At 37.8% G+C, this 14,713-nt stretch overlaps 1 protein-coding gene across 3 annotated transcripts in view; it reads right to left on the bottom strand.

Moving 5' to 3' along the window:
* The window catches only part of LOC145277784 (uncharacterized), a 139,922-nt gene that overhangs the window by 9,772 nt on the left and 115,437 nt on the right, over window positions 1-14,713 (bottom strand). For all 3 annotated transcript variants that reach the window (XM_080129544.1, XM_080129543.1, XM_080129542.1), the window contains exon 7: window positions 1,104-1,187. In XM_080129544.1, the coding sequence (XP_079985670.1) occupies window positions 1,104-1,187 (84 nt within the window). The remainder of the gene's footprint in view (window positions 1-1,103; window positions 1,188-14,713) is intronic.

Consider the following 14,713-nt stretch of genomic DNA (forward strand, 5'->3'; position numbering starts at 1 on the left):
GTTCGTACTGTTTAACTAATCAACTTTTTAGTTTTAACATTTTTCACTGCTTCTCCTTTAAATAAAATTTTTCGGTTCTTTTAAAACTTTCAGTCCACACTTGTTAAAACATATATATATATATATATATATATATATATATATATATATATATATATATATATATATATATATATATGTTTAGAGGTACAGAATTTATATACAGTTTTGAAAATAATAAGCGGAAGTTTCTCGAGAGCTCTTTCGGCTATCATCTCATCAGGAGAAAATCGATAGCATACAAAATAATATTATGTCGAAAATAAAGAGTTCTAATGGGGAACTTATTAAATGTGCCAAAAGTACGGGGACACTAAAATAAAGTTATTAACGTTTAAAAACGATTAAAATATTGGCACAACAAGGAGGGGGGGGGATTCAAAGTTCCCCAAAGAGAAACAATGCGTTGGATGTTTCCTTTTGCCGGCACAAAGAAGGTTGACGCACCGCAATAGAGACAGACTCCAAAATCTTTAAATGGTTTTTGGAGTCCGTTTTATGTAGCACCTCGAACCATTATATTTTATATCTATCGGCACAGCATGGGTTGTCAACCAAATGCTGGCCAATAGCAGAGTCCAAGGCTGCAGAAGGAGGGAGACCACCAGACCCCATCCTCCCTTGTCTGATCTTTGATGGAACATGCTGGTTTATACGAGTCAAAAGGTGCAAGGTTATGTTGGGCGAACATCTACTACTACTTTGCATTGGAGCAACTCTTCCAGACAGAGCTTACTGTCATGACGACATAGATAAAGGAACTTACGTCTGTCAAACATTAATGTCAAAATATAGTATCCTGTTGACATTCTCGCACATGTAATATATCATATATTAATTATACAATTAGAAAACATCAAAATGAAAGGACTACATTTTTGTGTAGAGACAAAATAGAATAATGATGAAGGGAAATGAAAATAATAAATGCATCCCAAGTATTATTTCATTAGTATGTGCATAGAAAAAAGTTTACTAACAACTTTCAGTTTCCAACAACAAAAAAATGGTTTTATTAGAAAGTATCAAAATATTTATTATTATGTAGAAAATGAAGAACATACCTTTTATGTAGCAAAAACATTGTATAAAATTGATGACAATGGCAATTGTTAAAAGAATCGCTAATGTTCTTACAACAATGTCTCCTATAATAAATGCAAAAATAGATATGTATGAAAGTATGCATATGGTGTTGATTATATTTTATGAGTGTAAAAATGTCAAAAATAGAGAAAAATAAATTATCCTTCACCAGCATTTGCATTAATACTGATATAATATGATATTTCAGTCTGTGAAAATGTCTCATTGTGGAAATAAAGTCAAGGTTTAGGGCAACATTTGCATGCTGATATATATATGAAGAGTATTCAGTATCTAGAAGTGTAAGCCATGTTTAGTTTCAGAAACGTTTCAAATGGTTCGTTGTTCTAAACAAGTCTTGAGAGGTGACTGGTGTGCAGTAGACAGAACAGTTTCGAATGGTTCGTTGTTACACACAAATCCTGAGAGGTGACTTGTTTGCAGTAGACAGTTCCACAGAGCAAAATATTCTTACCGTGTCGAGACGGAAAAATAAAACATGTGAAATTGCTCCAGAAAAGGTTTAATATTTATGAAGCAATTCTGTTTTCTGATTGGTTGGTAGCAGAACGTGAATTAATTTGATTTGTCAGTTCCTAGCAGCATCGTTTATAAATAGAATCGTCTGACTGTGTGGGATCATACCCATTATAACACTGTTGTGATGGGATGTGTCTCCTAGCGGCTTCGGCTGCAGGGAGACAGGGTAGTACACGTCAAGGATTCGGCACTTGACACTCAGCCCAACAGGTGAGGGGCCGGGAACCGGCCCAGCACCTGTTGGACTGAGGTACGCCGCCTGGGTAATACCTAGGAGGTCCACCCTCCCAGGCCTTGCCACCGGGCTTTCCAGTGGAGCAAGTTTATTGCTTGCTGCCTGAGGTGCCCCGACCAGGGAACGCCAACGGGGGTTACTCAGGCAATTTTTAAAATTGCAGGAGTGCCCCTCCTTTAGGGGAGCCTGCGGAGTTCCCACTTTCCGGCCTTGTGCCACATTTTGCCGATGTGGGCGGCAATTAAATAACTACCCCATTATAACTTCAAAATATTGTAACATCCTCCTTATTTTTTATAATGGGGAATTCCCTTGTGTTCGTTCTGCTCAAAAATAAATAGATTCAATTATACATAACAATATATTCAATTATACATAACAAAAATTAGAAATCATTTGGATCTTAGAATTTTAGCATGTAAAAAGATGCCATTTTTTTTTTAATTGTGTTCAAATGTCAAAACAGATATATGTGTACAGAGAAGAGAAATAAAAGAAATGGAAGGTATTTTAACCTTAAAAAGGGATGGGTATGTGAAAAAGAAGCCATTTCTTAAATTTGATTATGCAGTTTTGTAAAAAAAAGAAAAGAAAAGAAAAACACATACATAGAAATAAATATACATAAAACATACATGCAATATGTACCCGTTTAAAGAGTTTTTCTTTTTGTTAATGACAATGCAAAAAATAGATAGGACATTTTTGAAAAATAAGGAAACTAATGTGCACAAAAAAAAAAAAAATGAAAGTCAATTGTAATTTCTGCGCACCTAAAAATAAGCATGCAAAAAGTATTTTGTCGAAAAAGAAAATTACAAAGAGTGTTTTTTTAAGTGACTTTTTTAAATTTTATTTCAGCAAAAGTATTAGTTATGCATTAGTAGATTAAAGTGTTAATACAAATAAAATGGATACAGTTTAACGTCTTGTCCAGGACTATTTTTTTTTTCATATATAGAAATGTATATACATACAGGGCCGTGAAAAAAAAAATTATTCAGTCGAATCCCCCAACAAGTTTTGAGAAAAAACGCTGTAACTTTATTCTTGTTGCGGGTTTCGTGAATACATCAGCGATATTTTGTTCTGATGATATGTAATTCAAAATAGTGGATTCCTTTTTCACCTCGTTTTTTATAAAATGGTATTTTATATCTATATGCTTAGATCTTTGGTTGATTATCGTATTCTGTGCGAAGACTATACTGGCTTGATTATCACAATTAATTACTATGGGGCTTTTAGTTAATTCTGGCTCTAAAAAAATCTTTAGGATATTTTTAAGGTAGAGTGCTTCCTAGGTCGTGTGTGTGATCGCGATAAATTCTGCTTCACACGTAGAGAGAGATACAATCTGTTGCTTTTTAGATTTCCATGAAATAATAAGCCCATTTTCTGAGAGTCTGAAACAATATCCAGATATACTCTTGCGATCTTCGTTTGTTTTAATTATTTGAGGGAATATAATTTCATCTTCTTCATATGACGGGTTTTCGTCTGTAAAATTAAATGTGTCTGTGAATTTTACACATCGGATTTTTTTTATTTTATTTTTTTCGGGAAAAAATACTAAATTGGCTCGACTGTTTTTATCGTATCAAAGAAATGTACCTCTGTCGGCTTTAATATTCAATTTACTCTTTTTATCTATATATGCGAAGCAAGTTGAACCAAATATATGCATTCTGCTTAAATTTGTTTTTTTTACCACAGAAAGATTCAGATAGAGTTTTAGATAGTGTTTTGTAAAAGGACCTGTTGCGTATATAGGCTGCCGCCATAAGTGCGTACATCCAGAGGTTTTTAGGGAGTTTGGATTCAATGAGTAGGCATTTTGCCATTTCAAAAAGTGTCCGCCACACACGTTCAGCAGTCCCGTTTTGGTGTGGCGATCTTGGAGCTGATGTTTCATGCCTGATATGATGGTTAATTAGTAAAAGTTCAAAGTCTTTATTGGTGAATTCCATACCGTTGTCAGAACGAATACACTTGACTTCACCGTAGGGAGCCATGTCGGCTAGATATTTTTTAGTTGCTAGCAGGGTATCAGATTTGTTCTTTAAAAAGTAAACCATTATTAAACCTGAATGGTCATCTACGAAATTCAACACATATCTATAATGTTCTCTGGCCATCGGTTCTATGGGACCGTTCAAGTCACAATGCACCATTGATAGAATTTTTTTGGCCTTTTTGTCTGGTATCTTGCTTTGATAGTTTGTCATTTTCCCTTGCGTACAGACGTTGCAGTTGAAGTTTTTTGATGTTTGTATTTTCATTCCATCAACTACAGGCGGCAACTTTTTGATATCAGGAATATTGCAGTGTCCAAGAATTTTATGCCATGTCTGTAGATCATGGCAGGCGGTTTTCGATGGGACTATGCTATTTAAATAATATAGTCTTCCATTTTCTTTAATGTCGAATACAGTTCCATTCAGGTATACCAGTTTTGATTTATTGGGGCTAAATTTATATTTGCACCTTGTTTTGTGGCAGCTTGTACAGAAAATATATTTTGTTTAAATTTTGGGATTAGAAGAGCGTTTTCTAGAATACAGAAACATAATTCACCTTTATTGTTCTTTAGCGAGATTTTCGCATTGCCTCTTTTCAAAACGATATCATTTACTCGACTCCCGTCAGCTAGTTCTACAAAATGATTTTGTGGCTTAAAGTTGGGGTCAAAATTGATAAAATCAGATTCCTTTTTAATCACATGCACCGTGGCCCCACAATCGACAAGAAAATAATTATTGTTTGTTGAAGCATTAAACGTACACGAAAATAAAAATGTATGTTCAATAACAGAGCTCTCTACATTTTTGATGGAGTCGCCATTTTTGAGTCCTGTATCTACATTGGAAACTCTTGTGATTAGGTCGTCCACAATTATAGCAAATAATTTTTGTACTTTGTACTTTTCTTAGGAGAAAAATTGTTCTTGGCAAAGTTACGGTTTTTATTCCTGGCATGGGTATAATTTAATTTTGGTGTTTTTATGTGTGTATTTTAAAATTTCATGATATTTGTGGATTCGTTTTGTTCTGTGATCATTTTTTCAGTTTCTTCGTAACTTGTGAGTGCTACCTTGAATTGGCTAAAAGTCATGGGTTTTCCTTTCTGAGTTATCACGGTGGTAAATGGCTTGAAATCACTCGGTAATCCCTTAAGGACCATGAAAATTAACAGACTGTCACTTATAACTTCACCAGACATTTTTAAAGAATTTGCAGTCATTTCGGCTCTTATAATATAATCAGTAATAGTTTCGGCTTGCATTCGTTTTAGAGAGGTCAGCTCAGTGTATAAAGAAATAATTTTGGGTTTTCCTTTCGATAAATAATGCTCTCTCAATATGTTTAATGCTTTGCAGCCATCGTCCAGGGCTTCTCTCTTACCAGTGATAGACTTCGGTCATCTAAACACTGTATTAATTCCGCAAAGACAGTTGCGTTCTTTTGAATGAAGTCGGGGTCGTTTCTGTTTTCAGGTTGTGTTTGAAGTACTTTGTGTAGCTTTTGGATTCGTAGATATCCTAGAAATTTAACTTGCCACAATTCGAATTTTGATTCGGATCCATCGAAATAAAGATGCACGCTGGGCGCATAACCTCTAGAAGTGTAAGCCATGTTTAGTTTCAGAAACGTTTCAAATGGTTCGTTGTTCTAAACAAGTCTTGAGAGGTGACTGGTTTGCAGTAGACAGAACAGTTTCCGATGGTTCGTTGTTACACACAAGTCCTGAGAGGTGACTTGTTTGCAGTAGACAGTTCCACAGAGCAAAATATTCTTACCGTGTCGAGACGGAAAAAAACATGTGAAATTGCTCCAGAAAAGGTTTGATATTTATGAAGCAATTCTGGTTTCTGATCGGTTGATAGCAGAACATGAATTAATTTGATTCATCAGTTCCTAGCAACATCGTTTATTAACGAATACAACTTTACCCTAACCGACAACAAATGCTTGTTTGAACTGGACAAAATAAATCTATTGGGGTATACCATGAGCAAAGGTTTTATAGCACCAGATGCAGATCGACTGAAACCATTACTCCAGATGCCTATCTCTCACAATTGGCCATCCCTTTGACGTGTTACGGACATGTTTGCTCATTACTCCCAATGAATTGCATCATTCGCAGAAAAGATATATCCATTAACACAAGTAGAGACGTTGCCTCTGTTCCGTCAAGCTGTTGAGGCATTCGAGGAACTGAAAAAGAATATTGCGAAATCAGCAATTACAACAATAGACCAAAATATTCCTCTGGTTGTTGAAATGGATGTGCCAGACTGTGCTATTGCAGCTTCTTTGAGACAAGCTGATCGTCCTGTAACCTTTTTTTCAAGGACCCTCTCATGGACTGAACGATGACACCCCGCAATTGAAAAGGAAGCCTATGCCATACTCGAATGGTTCATACTTTGAAGTGTAGAAACTTGCCTTTCTCAGTGGAGGAGGTACAAATTCCTGCCAAACATGTGCTGAAATAAAGCCTTGGTTTTATAAACCGAGAACTGGAGTTTTAATAAAAGCAACACAACCATTTGAAAAACCTAATCTTGATTTTAAAGAACCGCTACCAAGCAAAACAAGGAACTGATATATATTAATTGTTGTCAACGAATATTCACAGTTTCCTTTTGCCTTCCTTTGCTCAGACATATCGGCTACTGCAATTATACAATGCCTCTGTTCACTATTCACAGTCTTTGGAGTTCCTTCAGACAGAGGAGCTTCTTTCATGTCAGAGCAGCTTTGACAATTTCTACAGGAACGAAGAGTAGCTATAAGCTGAACAACTCCCTACAACCCTAAGGGTAACGGCCAATGCGAAAGATATAATGGCATTATTTGGAAGACTGTTCAATTAACTGCATCAAATAACGGATGTTTGATTGATAATTGGAAAAATCTCCTTCCTGTCGAATTATAAGCCATTCAATCTCTATTGTGTACCGCCACGAATGCCACCCCCACATGAAAGGTTTTACCTTTTTAGCAATGGAGTTCGGCAGGAGTTTCGCTTCCATCTTGGCTCTCTCAATCTGGTACTGTGTTTCTGAGATGACATGCACATTACACCAGGAACGATCCCTTGGTGGACGAAGTAGACTTATAGAGGTGAACCCCTAGTATGCTCTAGTATGACATGTAGATGGTAGAGAGTCTAATGTGTCTCTCAGAGACCTAGCACCTGCCGGAGACATATCAGGACAGACTAACTCCCCCTGGCACTGAAGCACCTCATGGTACTGAAATTACTCCTGACACTGTCTCTATTGGGGCTCTGTCAGATACTTTGGATGGGCCAACCCCTGAATCCCTGACAGATACAGTACCAAAAAAGCGTGTTCATCCAGAGACTGATTCTGATGCAGAATGGCCTGCTCTTCTGAGAAGGAAACATTTTGGATTAAAGTATTTTAGAGCCCACAGACAGGCTCGCACTGAAGAGCCTTCCTGTTTGAGTATTTTGACCCAGCCACTGCAAGTTCGTAGGAAGCCTGGACATTTAAGTGACTTTCTTTCCTAATTTGGTAGGGGAGGATGTTGTGCATATGGATTATCTCCTCTTTGCTAATCCAAGCTATAAAAGCTGTACATTTCCGCTTGTCAAGTAGACGAGTAGTAAGATTCTTAATTGAATAAAAGATTACTCAATGGAATATCTTGCCTTGTTTTTATTACACTATTAATTGCTCATTATTTATTACATTGTTATAAATTTTCCAGACATCACACTTTCTAATTTCTGTGACTCAACGCGTTTTCTGGTGATTTCGGTATACTTTGTCTTGGCTGTATCTATTTATTTTGTACAATAATTTCTGGCTTCTAAAAACTTTTGTCTATTTGTATTGGACTTATGTCAGATAAATCTACAGAATGCATGCTATCTTTGAGCAATGGCATCTACACAATTAGAGGTGGACGATTGGGGAGAGTGGGGTGTGCTATAAAACTTTCGTGTGGGACCATGTGTTTCAATTGCTGCTTTGAGCCATTCAATAGCCTTATTTGCACACTGTTCTGCAAGAAGAGAAAAGATACTACTCCATTGAGCATCTTTGATATGATCCCTGATGGTTTCTCAGTTAGCATTCTTGAAATATCTTGTTGTTTTGAGTAATGGCTCTTCAACTTGAGGCCAAAAGTTTAGGGCGATGCCTATGAATATCACAATGTGATCAGCATTCCTGAGTGGGCTATGGGTATTTGTTACACAATTCTTGGGAGCTGTAGTCAGAAATAGATCTAGAAGTGAGGCTTCCTGGCTCTGCTGATCTGTGAGATGAGTTGGGAATGTAACTGTCTGTGACAGGGGATGGGATGTAGAAAAGCTATGTGTGATACTACCAGCTGCGTTTATGTAACTAAAGAAACCAAATCAATGACTGTGATAGACATTAAAGTCACCAAATACATGTACTTGGCTGGTAGTATCTAGAAAAAGTGCTGTAGCTATACTATCAGAAAAATAATTGATTAGGGTACAGTCCTGGGTCGAGGGAGAATGGTAGAGAAAATACAAGTAGCTAATGCTATATTTTAGTCTAAAGCACATGAAGGCCTGATCGTTTGATTCTAGTTTGGATACTCTAGTTGAGGGGTCAAATATAGACTCGAAGTCTGTGCATTTGTTTATCAGAGTCCTTACAACAAAGTGGAAGATAAATAGACATGTTAAAGTTGTTAGATGGGATGGAGGAGTGTAGTTAGTTTCGCTTAGCAAAAAGATATCCGGGGAATTTGCAAGGAGAAATGATTCTACATCATCTAAGTTCTTAGTCTGCAGATATTTTTGAATGCAATCTTCAAGGTAGAAGACGAAATGGTTTTGTTTGAGTTTGCATCTGATTAGATCATATTTCTGGATTGAGCTATCATTTTATTTTATAGTTTCAGTATAAGGTGAGAGTTGTTGAACAACGTTGATGTAATACTAAACATGCAACACAAGTACACCATCAGTCAACTCTTCATCTATAGGATTGTGGCTTGGAGAAAGCCTACCAGAGGTGGGGAAAGGGTTCCTTTTCATGCACAACATGACACTACAACTATCCTGATATACAATGGATGATAGAGCAGCTGTTCTAAGCGCTACCAAAGTGTTAGGGCTCTTGTACTGTCAGTCAAATATAGTAGCCAGACAAACTGTCAAACCGGTACCATCAATCATGTTAGACAAGAGCAACACAGTCTAATTGTGTGGACATATGTTGCAATCAAGCACCTCCAAGATGCCCAGTTGTAGAGGATAGGAGTGAAGTTGGGGTGGGGAACAACGTTCATTGCCCTAGTCAGGAAATAACTGAGTCCCTGTGATTGCACCTCTATGCCTGGCTAATAGGTAAAGAAGGAGTATGAAAGTCAGGATATAGGCAAAGCCCTGTACTCCTCAAGCAGTTTAGATGGATGACCTGAGGAGATCTACAGATCCATCAGCACCGAGAGGTTCTAAACCAAGCATTTCTCTATCCCTCACATGGATAGTACGGATTAATTGAGTTACTACTAAAAAGTTACACTCCTTAAAAAGATTAAAATAGAAGAATACGGTTCCCCATCTCATTTTACGTGGAAAAGAGGGGGGGGTAATTATAAGACATGGAATGGAAACAAATTTGTAACTGTTAAATTAACAGTAAAGGCTGAATAAACTCATTCTCGAAAGAAAAACACAGGAGGCTTGTGTTCATTATTGCTGTGTTACAATGTCTTTTGTCACAGAGAATGAGTGTTGGCCAGTTAGTTGAAACAACTTGAGGGACAAGAGAAAATATATGTGCGCAGTGTCTTGCTATAACAAACATATTTTGATACAAGTGTGTAAAATTACATTGGCAGGAAGCAACATTTGATTCACATATAAGAATCTTTTAAAGAATCTATAAACATTTTATGAAATGAGCAAAAAGTTTTTACGATTTTATAACCATGAACCCATGAACTTCCAATATTTATTTAAATTATGTTTATGCAATGACTCCAGCAATAAGCCTTTATGTTACACTTATTGGAGTATTAGAATTGGAATCAGAAAAACTTGCAAAACATTTATTTTAATTTTTTAAAACTTAATTTCCCATTGCTGGTATTAATAATAATATGAATTAAGAGAAATTTGGTAAGAAAAAATTTGATAATGGTGATTTTGAGGAGATAGGATAATTTGGTAACTATGAAATAAGTATTGAATAAAAGTAGATTTTTAAGATCATTCTGGAGTGAAAAGTAAGGCTAGACTTCCTCCTCTATAGTTTAAACTAGGGGCTATTCCCTTCCTTTATAAAATATTTTAAAATAGCTTTAAATATTGATTCTGTTGTTTTCAAGTAAATAAAATCGATTTTTGTTTTAATGTTCCAAGAACCGTGTTCCTGTATGTAAAGTGTCGAAAAGACGACGTATATTTGAAAGCACACTCGTTGCCATGAATGTCTTGTTTAAGTAGCCCACTCTCACCTCTCATGCAAGCGGGCAAGTCTACTTCTATGGGGGTGTAACGCCAAGACCAGTCCGGTTTTGTAACTGGGCATCTTGAGTTCGATTCCACCTCTACATGCCCTCCCTCTTCCAGGGCCACAAGATACTCATGTTGTGGTCCAATGTTTTGAGGCTCTGGAGTAGTCGTGCGATGTGCCCCATGTCTATGAAGATAGGTTCCTGGGTGGTCGCATCACCGGTTGGTCTCCTTCAACCTCCATCTTCCCAGGGGATGCTGTGTCATCCACCTCCATCTGTTCTGGCAGAGTGTTGGATGTTTCGGGCTGGTGTTGATCCATATATGTGGTGGACCATTCTCACGGCATTTCAGGCCCTGTTAGGTTGTCTATGGTATCCAACATTCCTGGGGGCTCCTCAGGTATCGAGTGACAAGGGATATCTACCACTGGGTTTATTCTTTGGAGGAATCTGCGATTGCGACTCCTATCAATGCGTACATTATACTGCCGGTTACCCAGTATTTCCCCCACCCTTCCCCTCTTTACCCATTGGCGCAGGTGTGGACCAACTTGGTTTTGGACCGGCACCTTTCCCCGATTTTCAGTTCCTGAAGTGGGTGACTTTTTAAATTGTATTCCCTTTCATTTTGTAAGTGTCTTTTTGCCATCGCTGTTTCCCTATAATGACTGATTTCTCTCCAGCATTTATGGATTCAATATCGGTCCTGGAGCACTGGGAGATGGTCCTTTATCATGTGACCGTAGAGCATCATTGCTGGAGACATATGTAACTCTTGTACCGGGGTGTTGCGATAGTTAGTAGGAACCTAGCTGCCCGATCAAGGCATAGGCAACCGCAACTGTCCATGCTATCAATAAGTATCCTTTTAGCCATTTTAACAGCTAATTCTGTTCTCCCATTGTTTTGAGCATAATATGCTGATGATGTTCGTTTCCTTATGCCCCAATTATCTAGGAACCGGTTATATTCACTGGAGTCAAACGACGGTCCTCCATCAGTTGACAGTTCCTCCGGGACACCGTACATCCAGAACCAGTTTCATAGGGCATCACAAGGGGCCTTGAAATTCCCAGATGACATCAGAGTGAGTTCTACCCATCCGGTATATCTATCTGCATATACTAGATAGTTCTTCCCTCGTAAATCAAAAAGTCTGTCACTGTCTTTTGAAATGGAAACTCAGGGTTCGAGTACAGCATTATAGGTTCCCTGGGTTGTGATAGAGCCATTACATTGCATACTTTGCACTGGGCCCATGTCTAACGAATGCTCACATCCAGTCCTGGCTAAAACAGCCGTTGTCTGGCATTAGCACCCTGGTGCGCTGAATGGAGCAGTTCCAGTACCTCTGTATGTAGTTTTCTGGGTATGAGGATTTTATTTCCCATTATCATCACCCCTTCCAAGCAATATAACCCCTCTTTCACATGCCACAACCGGCGAATTGTCTCTGGCAGTTCGGGCCGAGATTTAGGGAAACTATTTTGTATGAATTCATTGAGGGTACGGCATTCCTCGTCAGTAGCAGCTGCAGCCACAATCCTGTCCCATGTTATTGTCCTTAATTTGAGGTCCTGTTCATAGGTGGAGTTAAATGATGCTCTTATGGCACTATCCATGGTTTGTGCAACATTACTGGGCATCTTGATGTACAGTCTGGTGCCGCATTGAGTTTGCCAGGGAGATGCTTTATTCAAAATTTGTACATTAAGGACCGTTCTTTGAAGTTGAACAGTCTTGGGTTCTTTATGTTCTCCAGAGCTTTGAGAAGATCTTCACCAAGGGCTTATGGTCCATGGTGACTGACAAGTCTGGGCATCCCAAAACAAACATTCAGCATGCTTCAAGTCCGTAGACTAATGCCAATGCTTCTCCTTCAACTGGTGCATATTGGGACTCTGTGTCATTAGTGAATTGGAAGCAGACCAGGATTAATCTCCAGTAGTCCTCACCACACATCGGTCCAGCTTCAGTGGCACAATTGAAGTGCTTCTGGCAAAGAAAATATCCCAAGCCTGTCCTACTGAAGTCCGTTGGTCTGTTCACTTCGAAGGTTCTTACACCATTCTCAATCTCTTCTGTGATTGTTCTTTTCAACCCTTCGAAGATTTGATTGAGTGTGCTGTCCCAGTAGAACTTTTGATTTTTTGTCTTCAGCAGTTCCCAGAACGGGACCATTACTTCGGGTCGAGAAAAAGTGTAGGCTACCTGGTTTACCATTCCAAACCAGGATCTTATGTCAGTTATATTTTTTGGTGTCGGAAAATTCTGTATTGCTTCAGTAATTTATCCCGTCTTCCATTATTAAGAACCTGGCAAATTCCACCTCTTTTTCTGCAAAGTGAAATTTCTGGGGGTTGAATACGATACCATTTTTGCTATGTACTCCATAGTATGCCAAAATGATGTTTCAGTAGAGCCGTCCCATAGTATCGTGTCGACTATACACCTTGTTTTCCTAGGCATATCTACAATGATATCGTCAAACCTGCATGTATATCCTCCTGATGCTTGAAATCCTTGTGGTATCCGAAGATAATGGTATCTGCCCCATTCCATGATGAAAGTAGTCACATCTCTTGCCGATGGAGAGAGGGTTAGGCTATGATAGCCATTCCATGCATCCAAGATGGTTTTTCTAGTTTTCGCAGGCACCAGCGATGTCTGATCGAAAGGAGATGGTGTATGATGGGTTTCTCATAGGTTAGTGGCATTGAGCTTTTGTAGGTCTACTGTACACCTTGGTGACCCGTCTGTTTTTGACGCAACCACCATTCTGGAGCACCATGTTGTACGTGTATGCACTGGTACAGGTTCTATGATGCCCAACGCCACATCTCGATTGAGGTTGACTCTTCTTCCAATGGTGGGGGACCGGGATTGGGGCATGGACAGCTGATGGGTTTGCTGTTAACACCATCTTCTATTATCAACACGTATATCGAATGCATACACATCGATACCTGTATATAGAAAGTAATTCATTGATTTTATATTTTGTTCAAACAATTAATTCATTATAATTTGTATTTGTTCAATTAAAAAGAAAACGTTTATATATTCCAAGGTATGTAAACTTTGTATCCAACAGGACATATGTTGTGTGACTCTTTCAGTCATTTTCTTTCAATTCATTCTTTTCAAACTTTGCATCTCTTCTCATTGCTGTCTGCTCAAAGTACACGTGGGTATTTCTTCTCCTTTTCATCATAGCTGCTAGTTATTTATCACCCCCCCCAATCTTCTTGTATTAAGCAGCAAAAAACAGAAAAAAGAAAGACAGTCGTTTTGACAATGGGTTGTATGGACTTCCTTCCACTCTCTCCTGTTCACCTGTTCATCTCTCAAATAGACGAAGAGTTGACTTGTTGCAAGGCGTTGTATTACTTTAACATTGCTCTCTCACTCTCTCCTGTCTAGCTAACTTGCTTCCATTATAAAGTGCAATAGAATGACAGGTTGGTTGAGAAATGATAACCAGTTTGTTTGCAAAAAATGTAAGACATTAGGGAAGGATGAGAACTCAGATGTGGAAATACATTTCGATGGCGAGGCTATTTAGAGCATTCAAAAGTTTTGTTATCTTGATGATACCATTAGAAAACAGGGTGAAGCAGGTGATTGTGCGATTGCAAGAGTTTGGAGTGGATGGTGTAAGTTCAAGGAACTTTTCTCATTAATAGTCAGAAGAGCATTATCACTGTCGACTAAAGAAAAAATTTATTAAGCATGTATACAAAGCGTGATTATGTATAATAGTTGAACTTGGCCAGTAAGGGTTGAAGATATGTGATGCATGGAGAAAAATTCTATGAGAATGATATGTTGGATGTTTAATGAGTTTTAAAGTTGAATTTAGATCTGATGACATTAGAAAAAGATAAAATCTGGATTGAATAGAAGACTTTGTTGCTTGACTACATTGAAAGAATGGATAAGAATGCTTGGATCAGTAAATATATGGTTGAGATGGAAAGGAAGGCCAAGGAAAACATGGAAGGATGTGATAAGGATAGACTTGACAGAAATAGAGACAAATTTTGTTTCACTAGTTTTGGTGAAGTACAAGAACCCAGAGCATTCATTTATAAGATAGAATCTTGTTATTTTTGTGCAATGATGAGAGTTCATTTATGCAAATGAGCATTTTTTTTTTTGAATGGGTGAATTTTCACTGAGATAAAAAGATGTGAACAGATTATTCCATTGACGGGATTCATGTGATTTGGAGTCAGACTTTATGACTTTTTGTTTCATGCACATTTTCAACATTTATTTACTACTACATTTTTAGGTTGATTTTCTAAAATTATATATATATATATATATA

This window comes from Euprymna scolopes, chromosome 6 (assembly GCF_053919585.1).
Source record: "Euprymna scolopes isolate OS-2025 chromosome 6, ASM5391958v1, whole genome shotgun sequence".
Classification (NCBI taxonomy): domain Eukaryota; kingdom Metazoa; phylum Mollusca; class Cephalopoda; order Sepiida; family Sepiolidae; genus Euprymna; species Euprymna scolopes.